Source organism: Caretta caretta, chromosome 8 (assembly GCF_965140235.1).
Source record: "Caretta caretta isolate rCarCar2 chromosome 8, rCarCar1.hap1, whole genome shotgun sequence".
NCBI lineage: Eukaryota > Metazoa > Chordata > Testudines > Cheloniidae > Caretta > Caretta caretta.
This window is the reverse complement of record NC_134213.1, coordinates 6,693,378-6,709,099: the sequence shown is the minus strand read 5'-3', so window position 1 is coordinate 6,709,099 and position 15,722 is coordinate 6,693,378. Positions and strand designations below refer to the sequence as shown.

The 15,722-nt window shown below is 48.5% G+C and overlaps 1 protein-coding gene across 2 annotated transcripts; it reads left to right on the top strand.

Moving 5' to 3' along the window:
- Window positions 1-6,272: 6,272 nt before the first annotated feature.
- SMIM3 (small integral membrane protein 3) lies at window positions 6,273-15,284 on the top strand. 2 transcript variants are annotated; one of them, XM_075131246.1, is made up of 3 exons: window positions 6,331-6,405; window positions 10,089-10,564; window positions 12,968-15,284. In XM_075131246.1, exon 3 carries the CDS (start codon window positions 12,979-12,981, stop codon window positions 13,162-13,164), a length of 186 nt encoding a protein of 61 aa, XP_074987347.1. In that variant the 5' UTR covers window positions 6,331-6,405; window positions 10,089-10,564; window positions 12,968-12,978; the 3' UTR covers window positions 13,165-15,284. The 2 variants fall into 2 exon arrangements, with proteins under 2 accessions (XP_048717640.1, XP_074987347.1); XM_048861683.2 differs by lacking the exon at window positions 10,089-10,564 and having other exon boundaries at window positions 6,273-6,405.
- Window positions 15,285-15,722: the final 438 nt, after the last annotated feature.

Sequence of the window (15,722 nt, the reverse complement as noted above, 5' to 3'; positions counted from 1 at the left end):
TATGAGTATGGAGCCCTACTTCCCTCCCAGCCCCCGCTAGTCAGTTGTGGGTCCCAGCTTTTCTTCCGTCCTTTAGATTAACAAGAGACCTGGGACACATTATTGAGGTGATCAGCTGCAGAGCTTCAGCACTATGCCAGGGCCGTCAACCACCCAGTCGGACAGATAACTCTTTCATACTTGGATGGGGAGCAGCACAGAATTGGTACAGCTTCTTCAGAAAAAATCATTACAAGGATTACCAAACATTCCCTGTGTGCAAGGCTTTGTGCTTGGTCACTGTGCTTTCCATCCATCCTCACCCTGCCATCTCTTCTGGTCAGCCTGGTTGCTGGTCGCAATCAAACTAAGCTTAAAAAAAGAAAAGCTGATCTGGAGCTAATGAGAGGGAATGGGATCTGAATTCACATGCACTATTGCCAGCATCAGTCATTCAAAAATCATGAGTCAGGCCTCAAAATTCGTGAGATTGGCTTTAAAAATAATCAGATGTTTTTAAAACAGAGTTCTTTTTATTTGCCTTCTACTTTCTGAGCCTGGCTACACGTTTTCAGGTTTTTCTGTGCAACCATAACTGATAGAAATTTACTTTTTTAAAAAATGAAAGCTGAGATCCTCGTGCAGTCTTGTCATTCCAGGAGCTGGGGCTTTAAGAAATACAGCAAAATGCGAGACCTGCAGTAAAATTGTGACAGTCGGCAACTCTGCACTCGATTCTCACAGTATCCAAAGAATAGAGTTTTTGGTTACATATAATGCTCTTCATGTCCAAGGTGCCACATACTACATTGCTCAGACAATATTTCCTTCGACTTCCAGGACTGTAGGATTTGGCTCAAAGTATCTGAAATTGCTTTATGAAGTGAGATATTGGTAGCAGAGTGACTTACATCAATGCATCAGCCCGTAAGCTCTCAGTAGTGCCGCTGACATGCATAACTGGGAAGGAGATGTAGGCTGGGATCCTATTGGGATCCCCCATTACGTTTTGTAAAAAGCCTGCCACTGAGGTACAACAGACATCAATAACTGAAGTTTATGTGGAACCTAACCAAAGGCAATAAGACGCATAATTGCCCATCTCCTAGGCATCAGCCATATACCAAACGCTGTTCTCTGGGCTATGTTAACAGAGTTAATGGTGGTGGTGCACCACTGAGGAAATAAACTACACTGAGGAAATAAACTACAGGAAATAAATTACAGTAACTGACAAAATCATTGCCAATCTGCTGAGCCATTTAATAAATAAGTGCTCAAACAGAGATCCCCTTTAATAAATAAGTGCTCAAACAAACTTGGTGCCACCATCCGCTCAACGCTAACCAGGAAGAACTGTGCCAGGCTGGAATCTTTTTAATTACAGAGAGCCATCATGTCTGCAGAATTTCCCTGCCTTTTATAGGAAGTGCCTTAAAAACCCCCAGACTTTCACCATTGCTCAAAACCATGATGAGTATAAACTGGACTGTGAAGTGCCAGAGTTATTATGGCCAAGCGACTGGCAGTAGCTCCCTGCTGTAACAGTGCTGAGAAGCAGAGCAGCTCTGCACTACAAAAGTGCCTGCCGGGCAGGAGTTTTCTGTTAACTTGTTGTTGTAATCCAGAGTATTTGACTCAGCAGAGCAAGAACATCCTGTCTGTAAAACACATTACTGGTACAAGTGATTTAGGTCTTAAAAGAGAGACCTAGATTGCAGGGTGAGAAGAGCATATGCTGTGGATTTTGTGATGAACTCTGTCACTCAAACAGATTGGCTCTGAAGCTGCAACTCATGCCTTTAAAGTGACATGGTGGCAGTGAACGGTTAATAAACCATACTTACTTGGTACAACAGGCCCTGGTTTTCACTGCTTTTCTACCTCTAAAAAGAAAAGTAACCATGCAATGGGTTACCTGTGAGAATTAATCCATCATGAATATATTCCAGATGAATGCTAAGAGCAGGCCTAGCTAGTGATTAAGGTACGGGATTGGGAGTCAGGATATTTGGGTTCTAGTCTCAGCACTGCCACGACTTGGGTGAGTCTCTTAATCCTCCAAGCATCAGTTTCCCCATCTGTAAAATGAAGAAAATAAGTGACCTCCCTGGGGCATTTTAATTTGTTAATCTTTGCTAAGCGCTTAGAGCAGCGGTTCTCAAAGTTTTGTACTGGTGATCCCTTTCACAAAGCACGCCTCTGAGTATGACCCCCCCCTATAAATTAAAAACACTTTTTTATATATTTAACACCATTATAAATGCTGGAGGCAAAGCGGGGTTGGGATAGCTCACAACCCCCCCCCCCCATGTAATAACCTTGTGACCCTCTGAGCGGTCCCGACCCCCAGTTTGAGAATCCCTGGCTTAGAGAGCCTCAGATGGAAGGTCCTGCAGAAGCACAGTGCATTGTTAAAGTCGCTGATGTGTGCTGGGGATTTCCCTCCCACCTGGCTGTTCTCAGGAAAGGCGTTAGGAGTTTTTCTACATGTGCTGTTTTGTAATCTTCCCCTGGGAAGTGCTGCAGAACAGCGAGAGGCCCAGAAGCACATGTTTGCAGGTCACTGTTAGTGGGAAGTTTCAGCATGGTAGCCTTGTTAGTCTGTATCAGCAGAAACAAGGAGGAGTCCTTCTGGCACCTTACAGACTAACAAATTTATTTGGGCATAAGCTTTTGTGAGCTAGAACCCACTTCATCAGATGCATGGAGTGGAAAATACAGGAGCAGATATAAATACATGAAAAGATGTGAGCTGCCGTACCAAGTGCGAGGTCAGTCTAACAAGACAATTTAATTAACAGCAGGATAGCAAGGTAGGAAAAATAACTTTTGAAGTGGTAATGAGAGTGGCCCATTTCAGACAGTTGACAAGAAGCTGTGAGTAACAGTTGGGGGAAATTAGTGTTGGGGAAATTAGGGTTAGGTTTTGTAATGACGCAACCACTCCCAGTCTTTATTCAGGCCTAATCTGATGGTGTCCAGTTTGCAAATTAATTCCAGTTCTGCAGTGTCACGTTGGAGTTTCCCACTAGAATCTCCTGGGTTTGAGCCAGCTCCACGTAAGGCGCAGAAAGTCTCCTGGTCTCCCCACATTCTCACCAAGATACATCTATGCTTCTCTAGGCATTCAGGCAGGTGGGGGATAGGTGCAACTTGTGTAGTGATTTCAGGTGGCTTCTCGTTACTCAGACACATTCAGAGGTTACAGTCCCTTCCCACCGTATTCTTGTCTACTATGTTCCCATTATTTCCCTCCTCGAATTCTTGCCTGGCTTGGTGCGAAAGGCTATTTTCCGTCCCAATCCCTTTGAATTGACCCACTCGGTATTCTTTCTACACTCCCTCGTAGCAATGAAATTCTCCAACTCCGCTAACTCTCTTTGCTCTTGGTTTGCTGCATGCTGGTGATAGGAGACCTAATTGATGCCTGAGTGTAAGCTGGCACAAATGACTGCAGTGGAGTTGTACCCACTTCTGTTCGAGCTGGATGTGGTCCATAACGTTTCACTGGGAAGCAAAGACAGAACGGGACTTTCTTGTGAAAAAGCAGCCTCCATTTGCCTCTGCCCTCCAGTTGTTTGTGGGTCATTTTAAGAACCGACGGAACATTAGGATTGGCAACGTGATCACCAATTCATGCTCTGTGTACAGACAGCATAGTTTCACACCATCTAAAAGGGAATGGTAGCAAACCGTCCAGAGGCAGGGTGATCCAGTGGTTAGAGCACTCGCCTAGCACTTAGGAGACCCGGCCTCATCTCCCTGCTCCTTCTCAGACTTCCTGTTTGACCTTGGACAAGCCATTTGATTTCAGTGGAGATTAGGAGCTTAAATAGATTTGAGGATCTGGGTCTTTGCCCCTCTGTGCTTCAGTTCCCCTGTAAAACAGGGATACTATCTCTGCCCTGCCTCACAGGGGTGTTGTGAGGATACAGACTGTGAATTGCTCAGATACTAGGGTAATGGGCATCTAAGTACCCTACATAGATAGTCCTTTGTAGGTGTACCTCTTCCATGGAGCAGCGTTCTCATTGAGACATCAGAGCAGGAAAAGTCCTATTAACTGATCTAGTCCCCTCCCACTGCAGGCTTGTTCCCTACAGTGCATTATCCAGCATCCCAATTGCAAATGTTACAAGGAGTTCCAGCCTTTCCTGCTGGAGACTAGCTCACAACATCTCACTACAGATGCTTATCAGCCTCACTTTTCCCTTTTACCCTGTTAGCTCCTAGTTATTCCTGCAGGCACCACCCCAGACAACCCCTCTCGCTCCTCGGGGTTTACACCTTCCCCATGTTCGCAGGCTGCTCTCAAGCCCCGTTTCGCTGAGCTATACATAAGAGTGGCTGCAAAAAGTGGAGGTGCTCTTCTGGTTCGTTTTTGACTCTCTCTTTTAGTGATTGGAGGCAACCAGGAATAGATGGATTCTTTTCCCCCCCCTTGGCCTTTCGTATCGCCCAGGGTAGTGGAAAATTCCATCAGGATTCAGGAACAAAGCTGGCCTTCTTGTCACAATCAGTCAGGATCTTGAGCTGTGTGCCAAATCTTAGCAAAACAAACAGGTCCCAGAACACGGGGGAGCCCTGCGTGCTGACTCAGAACTGCCCATTCCCGTGACTTGAGGGTCAGGCTTGTGTTTCGTATTGCCCCTGTTCCCGGAGATAAGTGATTCCATGCAGGCATCAGCTCTTACGTAAAAGAAGGGAAGTTTCTAGCCCTTTTGGCTGTGGAGGAAGGCCTGGAAATATGACTCCTGAGCACCAGAGAAGAAGAACCCAGCTTGATTACATGTTTTTAAAAAGGATGGTTTGGGGGGATGGGGCATGCTTGGGGGTTGGCAGAGCGGTTGGCTGCGGAGAGCCATGAGGATGAATGAGTCTTCGATCCAAGAACTTGTCTCCGTTTCCTCAGGGAACTCAGTGTCGTGTCACCCCCTTCCTCTCCTGCAGAATTTCAGTCTGTTTTCCCTCCTCAGGACTTCCCAGCTCCCCCAGGAACTCCTGCTTAGCTGCAGCCCTCTTCACAAGGGACTTGGTTCGGTGCTGCCGCAGGTCCAGACTCTTCAGTCAGGGTCCCCACATTTCCAGCAGCACCTGAGAATGATCACAGAAGGGACCTGCCCTGGTGGTGCTCAGTGTGGATGCAATAGGTGGTTCCTCCTAGCGCCTCCACGCCTGGCATTGGAGGAGCAGCCCAGGGGAGATGAGCCGACGACCCTTGGCCCTCTCTGGTTCGGTCTTGGGCCTGGCAGCAAGCTCCCTGGTACAATTATTTTCTTTCATTTTAAATTTCCAAAGGAATAGCAAGGAAATGGTTTGGAGAACGCAGGGCTCTTCCAGGTGCAAGTGGCTGGGAAATTTAGACCCCTGGTCAGTGCAGGATGCCTGGGAATGGAGTACAGGGTGGAAGGGGAGCAGCAGGATTTGCAGGGATGGAGTAGGAATGATGGAGGAGGGTGCTGGGATTTGCAGGAAGGGCTTGGGGCCAGCAGGATCCGTGACTTTTAAACCTTTGATTGGTTGCTCCTCCTGCCCCAGTTCCTGACAACCGTTGCCTTCATGCCGACTCTGAACGCAGCAGCTGGAACCCTTAAATCACTCTCAGCCTTTCCAGACAACTGTCCCCCTTTCAGGAGTCTGATTTGTCTTGCGTACCCCCAAGTTTCACCTCCTTGCTTACAAATGCAGACATAAAAATACAAAAGTGTCCCAGCACATTGTTACTGAAAAATGGCTGCCTTTCTCATTGTTACCATATCATTATTGAATAAACCAGTTGGCACATAAATATTGTACTGACATTTCAGACTATAGAGCAGTATAAACAAGTCATTGTCTGTATGAAATTTTACCTTGTACTGATTTCACTAGTGCATTTTATGTAGCCTGTTGTAAAACCAGGCAAATATCTAGAGGAGTTGATGTACCCCCCGGAAGACCTCTGGGTACCCCCAGGAGTACATGGTTGAGAATCACTGCCTTAAACCATGTGCGCACTTCCCTGGTGTGTACATGGCCACTGGGCAGCACTGAGCCAGAGGGAGGGAAACAAAGGCTCCCTTTTTAGTGAGTGAGGCAAAGGCTGTTCAGTCAGACTGTACATTCCCTCTTCCTGGAGTGGGTGTGGGCAGAGAGCTGCCCATAACTGCACACAGCAGCTATCTAACCAGACAGAAACTCGTACACGCACTGTCTCCCCACCCACCACTCACAGGCTCTGGGCTTCCAGGCAGAAGGGCGGAGTCAAGACTCAGAAGGGCTGGACCGATCTTCCTCTCTTACACAGAGAATTACGAGCCAGCGTGTTGGTTCAGCGTGGTGGCTTGGAAAGTTGTCTGCTAGCTACCTTGGAAGATGGTCTGAGTCTCTCTCCTCTTCTTCCCAAGGAGTCTCCTAGTCACCGAGCTGCCAGGACGCCAGCAGGTAACTATTAGCTCTTTCTTTCATTAGCTTTTAAGCACAGCAGTGTCGCATTCTTAGAGAAAAGGAGGACTTGTGGCACCTTAGAGACTAACAAATTTATTTGAGCGTAAGCTTTCGTGAGCTACAGCTCACTTCATCGGATGCATTCAATGGAAAATACAGTGTTTTCCACTGAATGCATCCGATGAAGTGAGCTGTAGCTCACGAAAGCTCATGCTCAAATAAATTTGTTAGTCTCTAAGGTGCCACAAGTACTCCTTTTCTTTTTGCGAATACAGACTAACACGGCTGCTACTCTGAAACCTGTCATTCTTAGAGATGATCTTCAGGTCCAAAATTTGGATTTGGCCCCTGAATTTCAAACATGCTCAAGTGCAGGAGGATCTGATTAATCTCCCAAGTAGAGTATCTTGACAGGGTCTTATTTCCTGGTCCCTTAGCCCAGTCCTGCCTTCTGAAAACACAACTCATGCTAGAAAGGAAAAGCACGGGTGCATGTGTGCTGTTGCTGAGATCTTTAGCCACCAACAGTGAGGGGCCACGTGTGATTTTCTCATCTCTTCTGTGTGTCCATGTCTTCCCTGTTTATCATCACATTTTGCTTTTGCCTCATTCTGCGGTCACTGAGTTTCCCCTTTTGACTATCCCTCCCTCCCGCCCTCCCTGTCTCTGATCCGAATCACTGAAGAGACAGAGCTAAAGGGTGAACAGGAGCTTTTCGTAGCAACTCAATCCTTAGCTCCCCCATACGCCTCCATGTCAGATAGTCCCCCCTATGCTTCAGTAAAAGTGACTAATTTATTCCTGAACCATCTTTGAAAGATGATTATAGATGAATGTTCAAAAGTTAAGAAAGTCGCTGCTCCTGTTCCTGCAGCAGCCTTAACCTGCCTGGGCTGGATCCTCATTCACTTTCACACGTCCGTGGAGTAAGTGATTGATTGACACCAGCATAAATGAAATCAGAATCTAGTCTATTCCCTTTGCTGTAGGTTTATTTCAGACCAGGGTTGCTGGCCATGATATGACATTGGATGATGGCTGCTTTGGCACCGAGATCTCTCAGCCTTCTGCCATGAGAGCAGCTCTCCTCGCTGTCCCTGGCGTAAGTGCTTTGGTGTTAGCGCTGGAGGGGGGGGAAGACATATGACCACTCGGAAATTAGCTCCCTGTGGATAGAATTCTTTCTGACATTCGAGCAGCTAGCAGTAAAACTGGTTACAGACCTGTTCCACAAAAAGGGCAGTGTCAGCAATTGCCACCTTTCCTTTGTGGAGTTAGAATAAGCCCAGCCTGCAATGTTCCTCAGATACTTCTCTAAATTGGGGGGTGGGGGGGGGGAATTCATTAACAGAAGTTTAAGGTTAAAGAATTGAAAAGAAAAGTCTCCTTGTCGTGTGTAGTTACGGAGCTCAGGGTTTGTTATACAGCCCAGCTGGGATGCCAGGCTACCTCCTGGGAGAATGAGAGCAAAATATTGGATAATGATAGGAGAGACGCCCAGGAGGTGGGGAATAGACCCTCTGACATGTGGCTTCCTAGGGCTGAGATCGGGAGTGGGTGAGTATGATGGTGCAAAACCTTGCTAATCAGAACTGCTACAGAATGTAGGAAGCTGCCCTGAGCCCTCTCCCATTCGGGCCCTGCCCTCACCCCAGACAAAGGGGAAGGGAGAGGAACATCTGGTCCTAAGTGCAGGTTGCTTCCTCTCTGGTGACATTTAATTTTTTATAAACTGGGATGAGATTCAGTGCCCAGGAGAGCGAGGGTCTGGCAGCGCTGGCTGGAATCAGGCATCCAATGCAAGTGTCCCATTCTGGCAATGGACGTTTATTCTAACCTGCCCCAAACCTTTCACCTCTCTCAGCCTCTGCCTATGCATCTCAGTTGTAAGGTGCAACACTCCTTGTTATTCCAGTGCGGAGCACACAGTTGTGCCACGTGTTGTTTCGAGTGGTGATGTTGATACCCATCTAGTGGGCACTAAACTAAGGCCACCAACCTTCGATACCTTTTTTAACCTGCTGCAGGCTAAGTTTCAAACCCAGATCTCCAAAGATGACAGCACAGGGATTTACCCTGCTCGGTGCCACTTAATCTATAACATTTTCATAATTAAGCCTGGCCAAATTGGAGCCTAATTAGCATCCACCATCACCATACGTGTGCATGGGATCACGGTAAATGCACCTACAGATGACCATCTAGATGTCTGTGTGTCCATTTGCACGCACATGACCACAGCTGCATGCCTGGTTGCAGGAACTGCACACGTTAGGTGCTCCACTGAGTATGCATTTTTGCCACAAGCGCCATTTTCAGAAATTGAGTCCTGCTCTCCTATGGGGTGTTTCCTTTGGCAAATCATAAAGCTACATTATGGGCAGATCAGTACTGAGGCAGTTCGGACACAAATACAGTGCCACTGAATCTTGGTCTTGAGCCCCAAGCAGTGACAGAGGACAGGGACTGGATGACCTTCGAGGCCTCATCCATCTTTAACCTCTGTGATCCTAAGCAGAGTGCTGGTGGGGTCTTCAGAGTCTTCGTAGCACTAATGAGCATTCATGTCGCAGAGGGTGAATGTGCTGTCCTGCACCAATTACCAGGCACGGTGGTTGCATAAACAGCCCAGGTTTTAAGACATGCTTTCAAGGCTCTGCTGTGGGTGCAGCCTGACCTTTGAATCTGCATGAGCCTTGACCTAACATCCGCAGCCAGCATTAGCTGAGATTAGGGCTTTTATCTGCAGGGCCCTTGAGGCTTGACATCTTGGTTCCTCCTGCGCTACCTTTGCTGGTATGAGTGTGACACAATCTCCTGCAAATAGTGGAAGTACTTGCTGATCAGCACTAGAGATAAAGCTCCAGAGTGACTAGCATGCAGGGCGCCATCCAGGGCTCCATGAGGGTGTTTGTGCCGGCAGGTGCACATGCCATATTTATAGTGCTGGGAATGGAAATAACCTAATTTTGGCAATTAATTGATCTTTGACTATTAGCGGTAAATAGGCCCAATGGCCTGTGATGGGATGTTAGATGGGGTGGGATCTAAGTTACTACAGAGAATATTTTCATGGGATTCTGGCTGGTGAGTCCTGCCCACATGCTCAGGGTTTAGCTGATCACCATATTTGGGGTCAGGAAGGAATTTTCCTCTAGAGCAAATTGGCAGAGGCCCTGGGGGGGGTTTCGCCTTCCTTTGCAGCGTGGGGCACGGGTCACTTGCTGGAGGATTCTCTGCACCTTGAAGTCTTTAAACCACAATTTGAGGACTTCAATAGCACAGACATAGGTTAGGGGTTTGTTACAGGAGTGGGTGGGTGAGATTCTGTGGCCTGCATTGTGCAGAAGGTCAGACTAGATGATCATAGTGGTCCCCTCTGACCTTAAAATCTATGATTCTATGATCCATTTAGAGCTTGGGCCAAAATAATTCCATCCTGCTCTCTCCCTGGGATTGCCTGAGGTGGCCAACATTTACTAGCACGTGCACTGGAGAGGGAGATCAGCTTGTGCATTTCATCCACGCACCTCAAACAGAACAAGTTTTCAGTGCTGACCTGGGATGGACTCTAAGTGTCCCCTCTAGGGGGAGGAGAAACAGAGCTGTGTCTCTGGGCCATCTGAGATGGACAAGGCACATCACTGAGGCTGCAAAAGAGGAAATACATTTTCTCCCAGGCTGATACCTACTTAGAATGTCCACCGCCATAGCCTCTAAGCACCTCTTTGGGACTACGGACTTCCCCGGGACCACTCACATGAGTAAGGATTGCAGGATCAGCCCCTAAGTGTGTGCACCATTTGTCATCCTTGGGGTTACTAGATCTACACCTTGACCAAGGTAACTTTCTTCTGCTGCACAACTAGAAGCTTGTTCTTCCCAGAGGTCTGTTTTTTGACTCAGTCCCCCCTGCATTTCTGGGTGGGCCGGGGCATAGAGTAGGTCGTCTTTGCTGACCGAAGCCCCCACTACGCTGGAAGAGTAGCTTTTAACGTCAGTTGAAATGGGCCAGCGAATTCTTGCCTTGAAACACGCCTGAACCTGCTGATGACATCAGGAGGCCTCTCCCCTGCCACATGGAAATGCATGGACCTGCATCACTCGCATGCCAATTTCAACCAGTCCTCCTTCCAGACACATCTTTCGTAAACAGGTGTGTGATGCATGAGTGGGTGAAGCCTGGTCTGGGCCCAGGGCTCATCCAGGGAAATGTTTTTGCTCAGAGCTTGGGAAAGACATATCTCTCCCCTTCCTGGTCACTCATTACCCCCAGCTCTATGGGGAAGGATGAGGGTTCCTGGGGGGACCAGAAGCAGAGCCAGTGACTCAGTCCCCTGCCAGAAGACCAGTCTAGCTGGCGTAAAAGCCCTTACACCAACAAATGTCACCTACATCCCTCAGGATTTAATTACAATCAGCTCTGCTCACTCCGTCACACCTTGATTGTTCATAAGCAGATGGGTCCGAGAACCTCAGAGACAGGTCTTTGTCATGTTTGGTTCTGTTTAAACAAAGGTTTGCCAGGCCCTACTTTGAATGTCCTTCCCCCCTGACCCTCCCTTTTAGAAAGGAAGGGCTGTCCAATGTTTAGGACTCTAACCTAGGAACTGGGAGGCCCATGTTCAATTCCCTTCTCCGCCACAGACTCTCTGTGTGACCTTGGGTGAGTCATTTAGCTGATCAGTATCTCAGTTTCCCATCAGTCAAATGGGAAATGTAGCACTGCCCTACCTCACAGGGGTGTGTGAGGATAAATGCATTAAAAGAGTGTGAGGTGCTCACATGCAATGATGATGGGGGCCAGATAAGGACCTAAGAGAGAGATTGTCGCACTGCTCCACTAAGCTCTGGGAACAAGATAACACCCAGACCGTGGGCTCAGCTCTGAGAAAGCTCTGCAGAAGGAAGGGGGAGGCAGAGGGAGGTTTGCTCTGCAGACTAGCACACCCTGGAGTTGACTGGAAAGACATGAAAGAGGAGCAGATAGTGCGGGGGTGGATAAAAGACCAGAAAGATAAACCACAGCCCATCAGTCCTACCTGATGGTGTCCTCTGACAATTTTCTGGTAATTAAACTATTAACTCCATGACTCAGAAAGCCACAATTATGGGAAGAGAGATGCCTCAAGGGCAGCAGAATCCAGTGGATGATGCCACGGCATGAATCCTACAGCCCGGTGTTGTCAGAATCCAGCAGAGAAGCTAGAAAAGTAGATCTAGGATGGAGTACGTCAGTTGGACATTCCATCCCTAATCCCCAGTGCAAACAGACGTGACACTGGCAGCCAGGGCCTTGAGTTTAAATCTGCAATTTTCTAAAGTGCTTAGAGGAATTAGGTATCCAACTTCCATTGAATGTATGGTGGATTTAGGCACCTAACTCCCCTCGTCTCATTTGAAACTTCCAGCCTAAAACAGTATATACACTGATATTGCGGTAATCAGATGCTGCATTTCTCCTGTGCAGGGTTGTTGTAGCCATTTTGGTCCCGGGATATTAGAGAGACAAGATGGGTGAGGTAAAATCTTTTACTGGCCCAACTTCTGTTGGTGAAAGAGACAAGCTTTCGAGCTACACCGAGCTCTTCTTCTCACTAATTTCAAAGATTTCCACTCCTCAGCAACCCACACATCACGGTATAACTGGCTAGAATGCCCGGGTCACTGCTTCGTTGTCTCAAGTCATATAATAATAAATAATTAACAATTAGTATTTTTACAGCGGCTTTTATCCAAGCCTTGCATACGCTGGGCCTCCTCACAGCGGCTTTGCTAGGGCCACTTATCAGCGGGTAAATGGGGTTACATACATTTATTATATATGTATATACACAGTATGTAAGGTACTTAGTCAGTGACACACAGCAAGTCAATGGAAGAGATGGAAATAAGGCTCCTGGCACCCAGCCCCCTTCTCTAAGCATCAAACCAAGCTTCTTTGTTTGAAATGTGAGTTCATGGGTTTACATTTCTGCCATTTCTGCATTGCACAGCGTGCTGCAAAATACAGATGCCTGCAAAAGTAATACACTGTGCCAAGGAGGTACCTTGATGCACTGAAGTTTGTAAAAGTTTAAAACTGAAGCAGGATTTCCAAATACATTAGCCAGCAGCACCAGAGAAGCTCCAGACATGCAGGGTAGGGTTTGAAAATCTCACCCAAAAGGCCATTTAGCCTGTTTGTGGCCCTGCTCTACTGCTGTCAAGAATAAAAGAGCAAAGGGCGGGATGGAGGAGGCTGAGACCTTAATGTGACCTGAGAGGCCAGGGGAGGAAAGTTGTATTTTCAGCCTAGGTTGGGAAAGGCCAGGAGTGAGATGGAAAGAGACAGTTGGCCATTCTGTAGTGCCAGGGGTAAATGAGAAGAGGGAGGGGGTTAGAGATGGGATGGGGAAGATGAGGAGGGGGTAGGATAGGGGGAACCGTGGAGGAGAGGGAAGGGGGAAGGCATGGGGTGAGTGGGGAGGAAGAGATGGAATATATAACTATTTGGTCTTTTCTGGACTGTGCTGTTCTGTGCCCTGCTTTATCCGTAACTCTTTCTTTTTTTTGGCAGAGAGGAGGAGTATGGAAGGCACAAGCAGCCCAAATCCCACCATGTCTGCCATCCCCAAGCACATCCTGGACATCTGGGTCATTGTGCTGATCATCCTGGCCACCATCCTTGTCATGACGTCCATGGTGCTGTGCCCAGCCATGGCTGTCATCATCTACAGGGTGCGGACTCACCCCATACGCAACGGGGTCGTGTGAGAACAGAGCCCAGGGCCGAGGTGGCCTCCCTCAGACCACGCTGGAGAAAAAGACAGTGGGCGAAGCAGGCAGCTCCCTGAGCCATGCCGGCCAGGACATGGCAGGAAGCACAGGCTGATACTCCTGGGACCCGAAATCCCTGTGTCACCCAAATGCACCCAAGGGAGCTAGGTTAGTCACCCACTCCGACTGGTGACAAAGCTTCTTCTGGAGTCTGGATGGGTGAGTCCCCCTCAGTGAGTGCAGCGGCCCAGAAAGCCCCTGTCTGGGCTTCATCTCATGCACTCCAATCAAAATGGCCCCCTCGTATTTACCTAGTGAGCTACTCGGAAATAACAGAGAAGCTGCAGGCCAGGGGCCGCAAAGGAAATGTTCAACTTCTGAGAGCAAAGCTGTCAAAATGGTTTCCAGATGCGGTGGCTTTGGACGTTGAGCGACTCACGACGTGCCGCTCTCCCTCGCTGCGAGGGCAGGGGCTGGTGACCTCTGGCTCCTCACAGCTGGGATCTCCCGTCTCCATGCCCCAAGCTCCCCCAGCCACAGGAGAAGAACAAGGAAGGGAAGTGGGGTTCAGTGGAAGTAATTTATTTGGCTTGGGGGGAGGGGATCCGTGTAAGGTGGCAAAAACGGGGGTGCATTTGGCTTCTGGGTTTGCAAGGCCATGGGACTGTATCAACATCGTTAGCACGGCGAGGGGGCCAATCGCAGCCATGTCAGTCTTGCTGTGTTGCAGGCATTTGGTGTAATTGTCCCAGAAATGTACTAGGTGTTGGGTTTCAGAGGAAGGCCCTTTGGCTAACAGCTCTTGGGAGTGACACGGCATCACCCCCAGGCAGCCAGTCACCCCCTTTCTGGGCCTGTCACCTTGTTCTGGTTTCTTAATATCGTTGTAATGAAAGGGCTAGATTGGTGCCCTTTGACAGGGTCCAGCCAGGATCAGTCCCAGGTTGCAATATGCCTCCACCCTGCTCTAGGGAGGCCCCTATTCCAGGGCTGCGGGCCAGTTCAGTCTGGGTGGTCCATTCAGCCCTTGACCTCTCTCCAGAGATTGCCAACATGGAGTCCGTTACTGTGGTGCTCTGTGTGACAGGGACACCCGGGCACTGGGAGCTGGGCTCATGGTACACAGACCCTCACCAGCCGCCAGAGGGTAAAGCCGTGCTGGATGCAAACCAGTGCTGAAGGACCCTCCCGCCCCATGTCCTTAACAAGCACAAGCCCCATAGTTCTGTTGCAGCTCCTCTGCACTTCCTCGCCCAAAGATGGGGAGGAAATGGTTAACAAATTCCAAGCCAGCGCACAGAGAGAAAGTGCAGTGAGGGGAGAAGGAGAAGGGAGCCCCTCTTAGTACTCAGCAGCCAGTCTGGATTGGTTCCACCCTCTGGATATAGGTTATAGACTCAAAGCTAGAAGGCAGCATAGGGTTATTTTATCCTCACCTGTAACAGCTGAGACTGCTTAGACAGAACATTCCTAAACGGTGCCTAGGTATGTAAGTGCAAAGGGATGCATTAGGGCTAGCAGGGCAGTGCACTCCCCCTTCTCACTGGGAGAACTAGCTCACAATCCACTTAAAGCACCACTGCAGTGAGTTTGCGTGTTCTCAGGGGGTATTTCCGTGCAGCAGAAAAGCTCTGTGTACTATGGTACAGTTAGCAGCCAGTGCCCAGGAGAGGGAGGCCAAGGACTGGGAAAACTCAAGACAGGAGTGCTTTGACTGTACTATGTGTTGGACCCAGACACGGAACAGCAGGGGAAACTCACAGGGGTTCGTGAGCTGCGTCCTGAGACCAGAATAGTGGGGGAAAGGTAAGGGGCGGGTGCTGCAGCTCGGGACTAGCAAAGCTATGTGTAGAAAGGCTGCCTAGCTGTACCTAGCTGCAGCCATTGCTCGCTGGCTGTTGCTTTCAGAGACACTAAAACTCAAAACTTAAGCTGCCAAGTTTGCACTTTTTGAGTTGCAAGAAAAAGTTATGGGGAAAAAAAGGAACAGGAGGGTGAATGCAATGTACATAGGAAAAGCGCGACATAAATGTATTTATAGGACATGTGTGAGCAAAATCACCATCATATAAATTGTGATATTGCACCAATCCATGGAATAAATGGACTTTACTCTACATGTGTGGATGTCGTCCATCCGTGCTAAAGACATTATTAGGTCCATAAATCCTTCTCGCGCTGACCTCACTGGCAGCGTTGCCTGCACTCCCTGCCTGTCCTGAGCCATGGCCCTGGTTTTGTTCCTGCGTGAGATGGGGAGCTCCTCAAGGCATGGACCATCTCTTATTCTGTGCTCTGTAACATACTGTGTACGTCCTCAGCGCATCACATTACAGAGGTAGGTCCTCTACAAAAAGAGAGATGAATATGCTGAATAAAGTAAATAGCGTCAGATGGAAAACAAATGGACAAGATAAAATCCCACAGAACCCTTAACAAAAACCAGACAGACTCACGTGCTTGCTGGGGTGCTGCAGCATGAGGTTTTAGTTTCTCAGTTTCAGGCTGATCTGTATAACTCGCTCCTCTCCCTAGACATCTTGTGACCACCACAA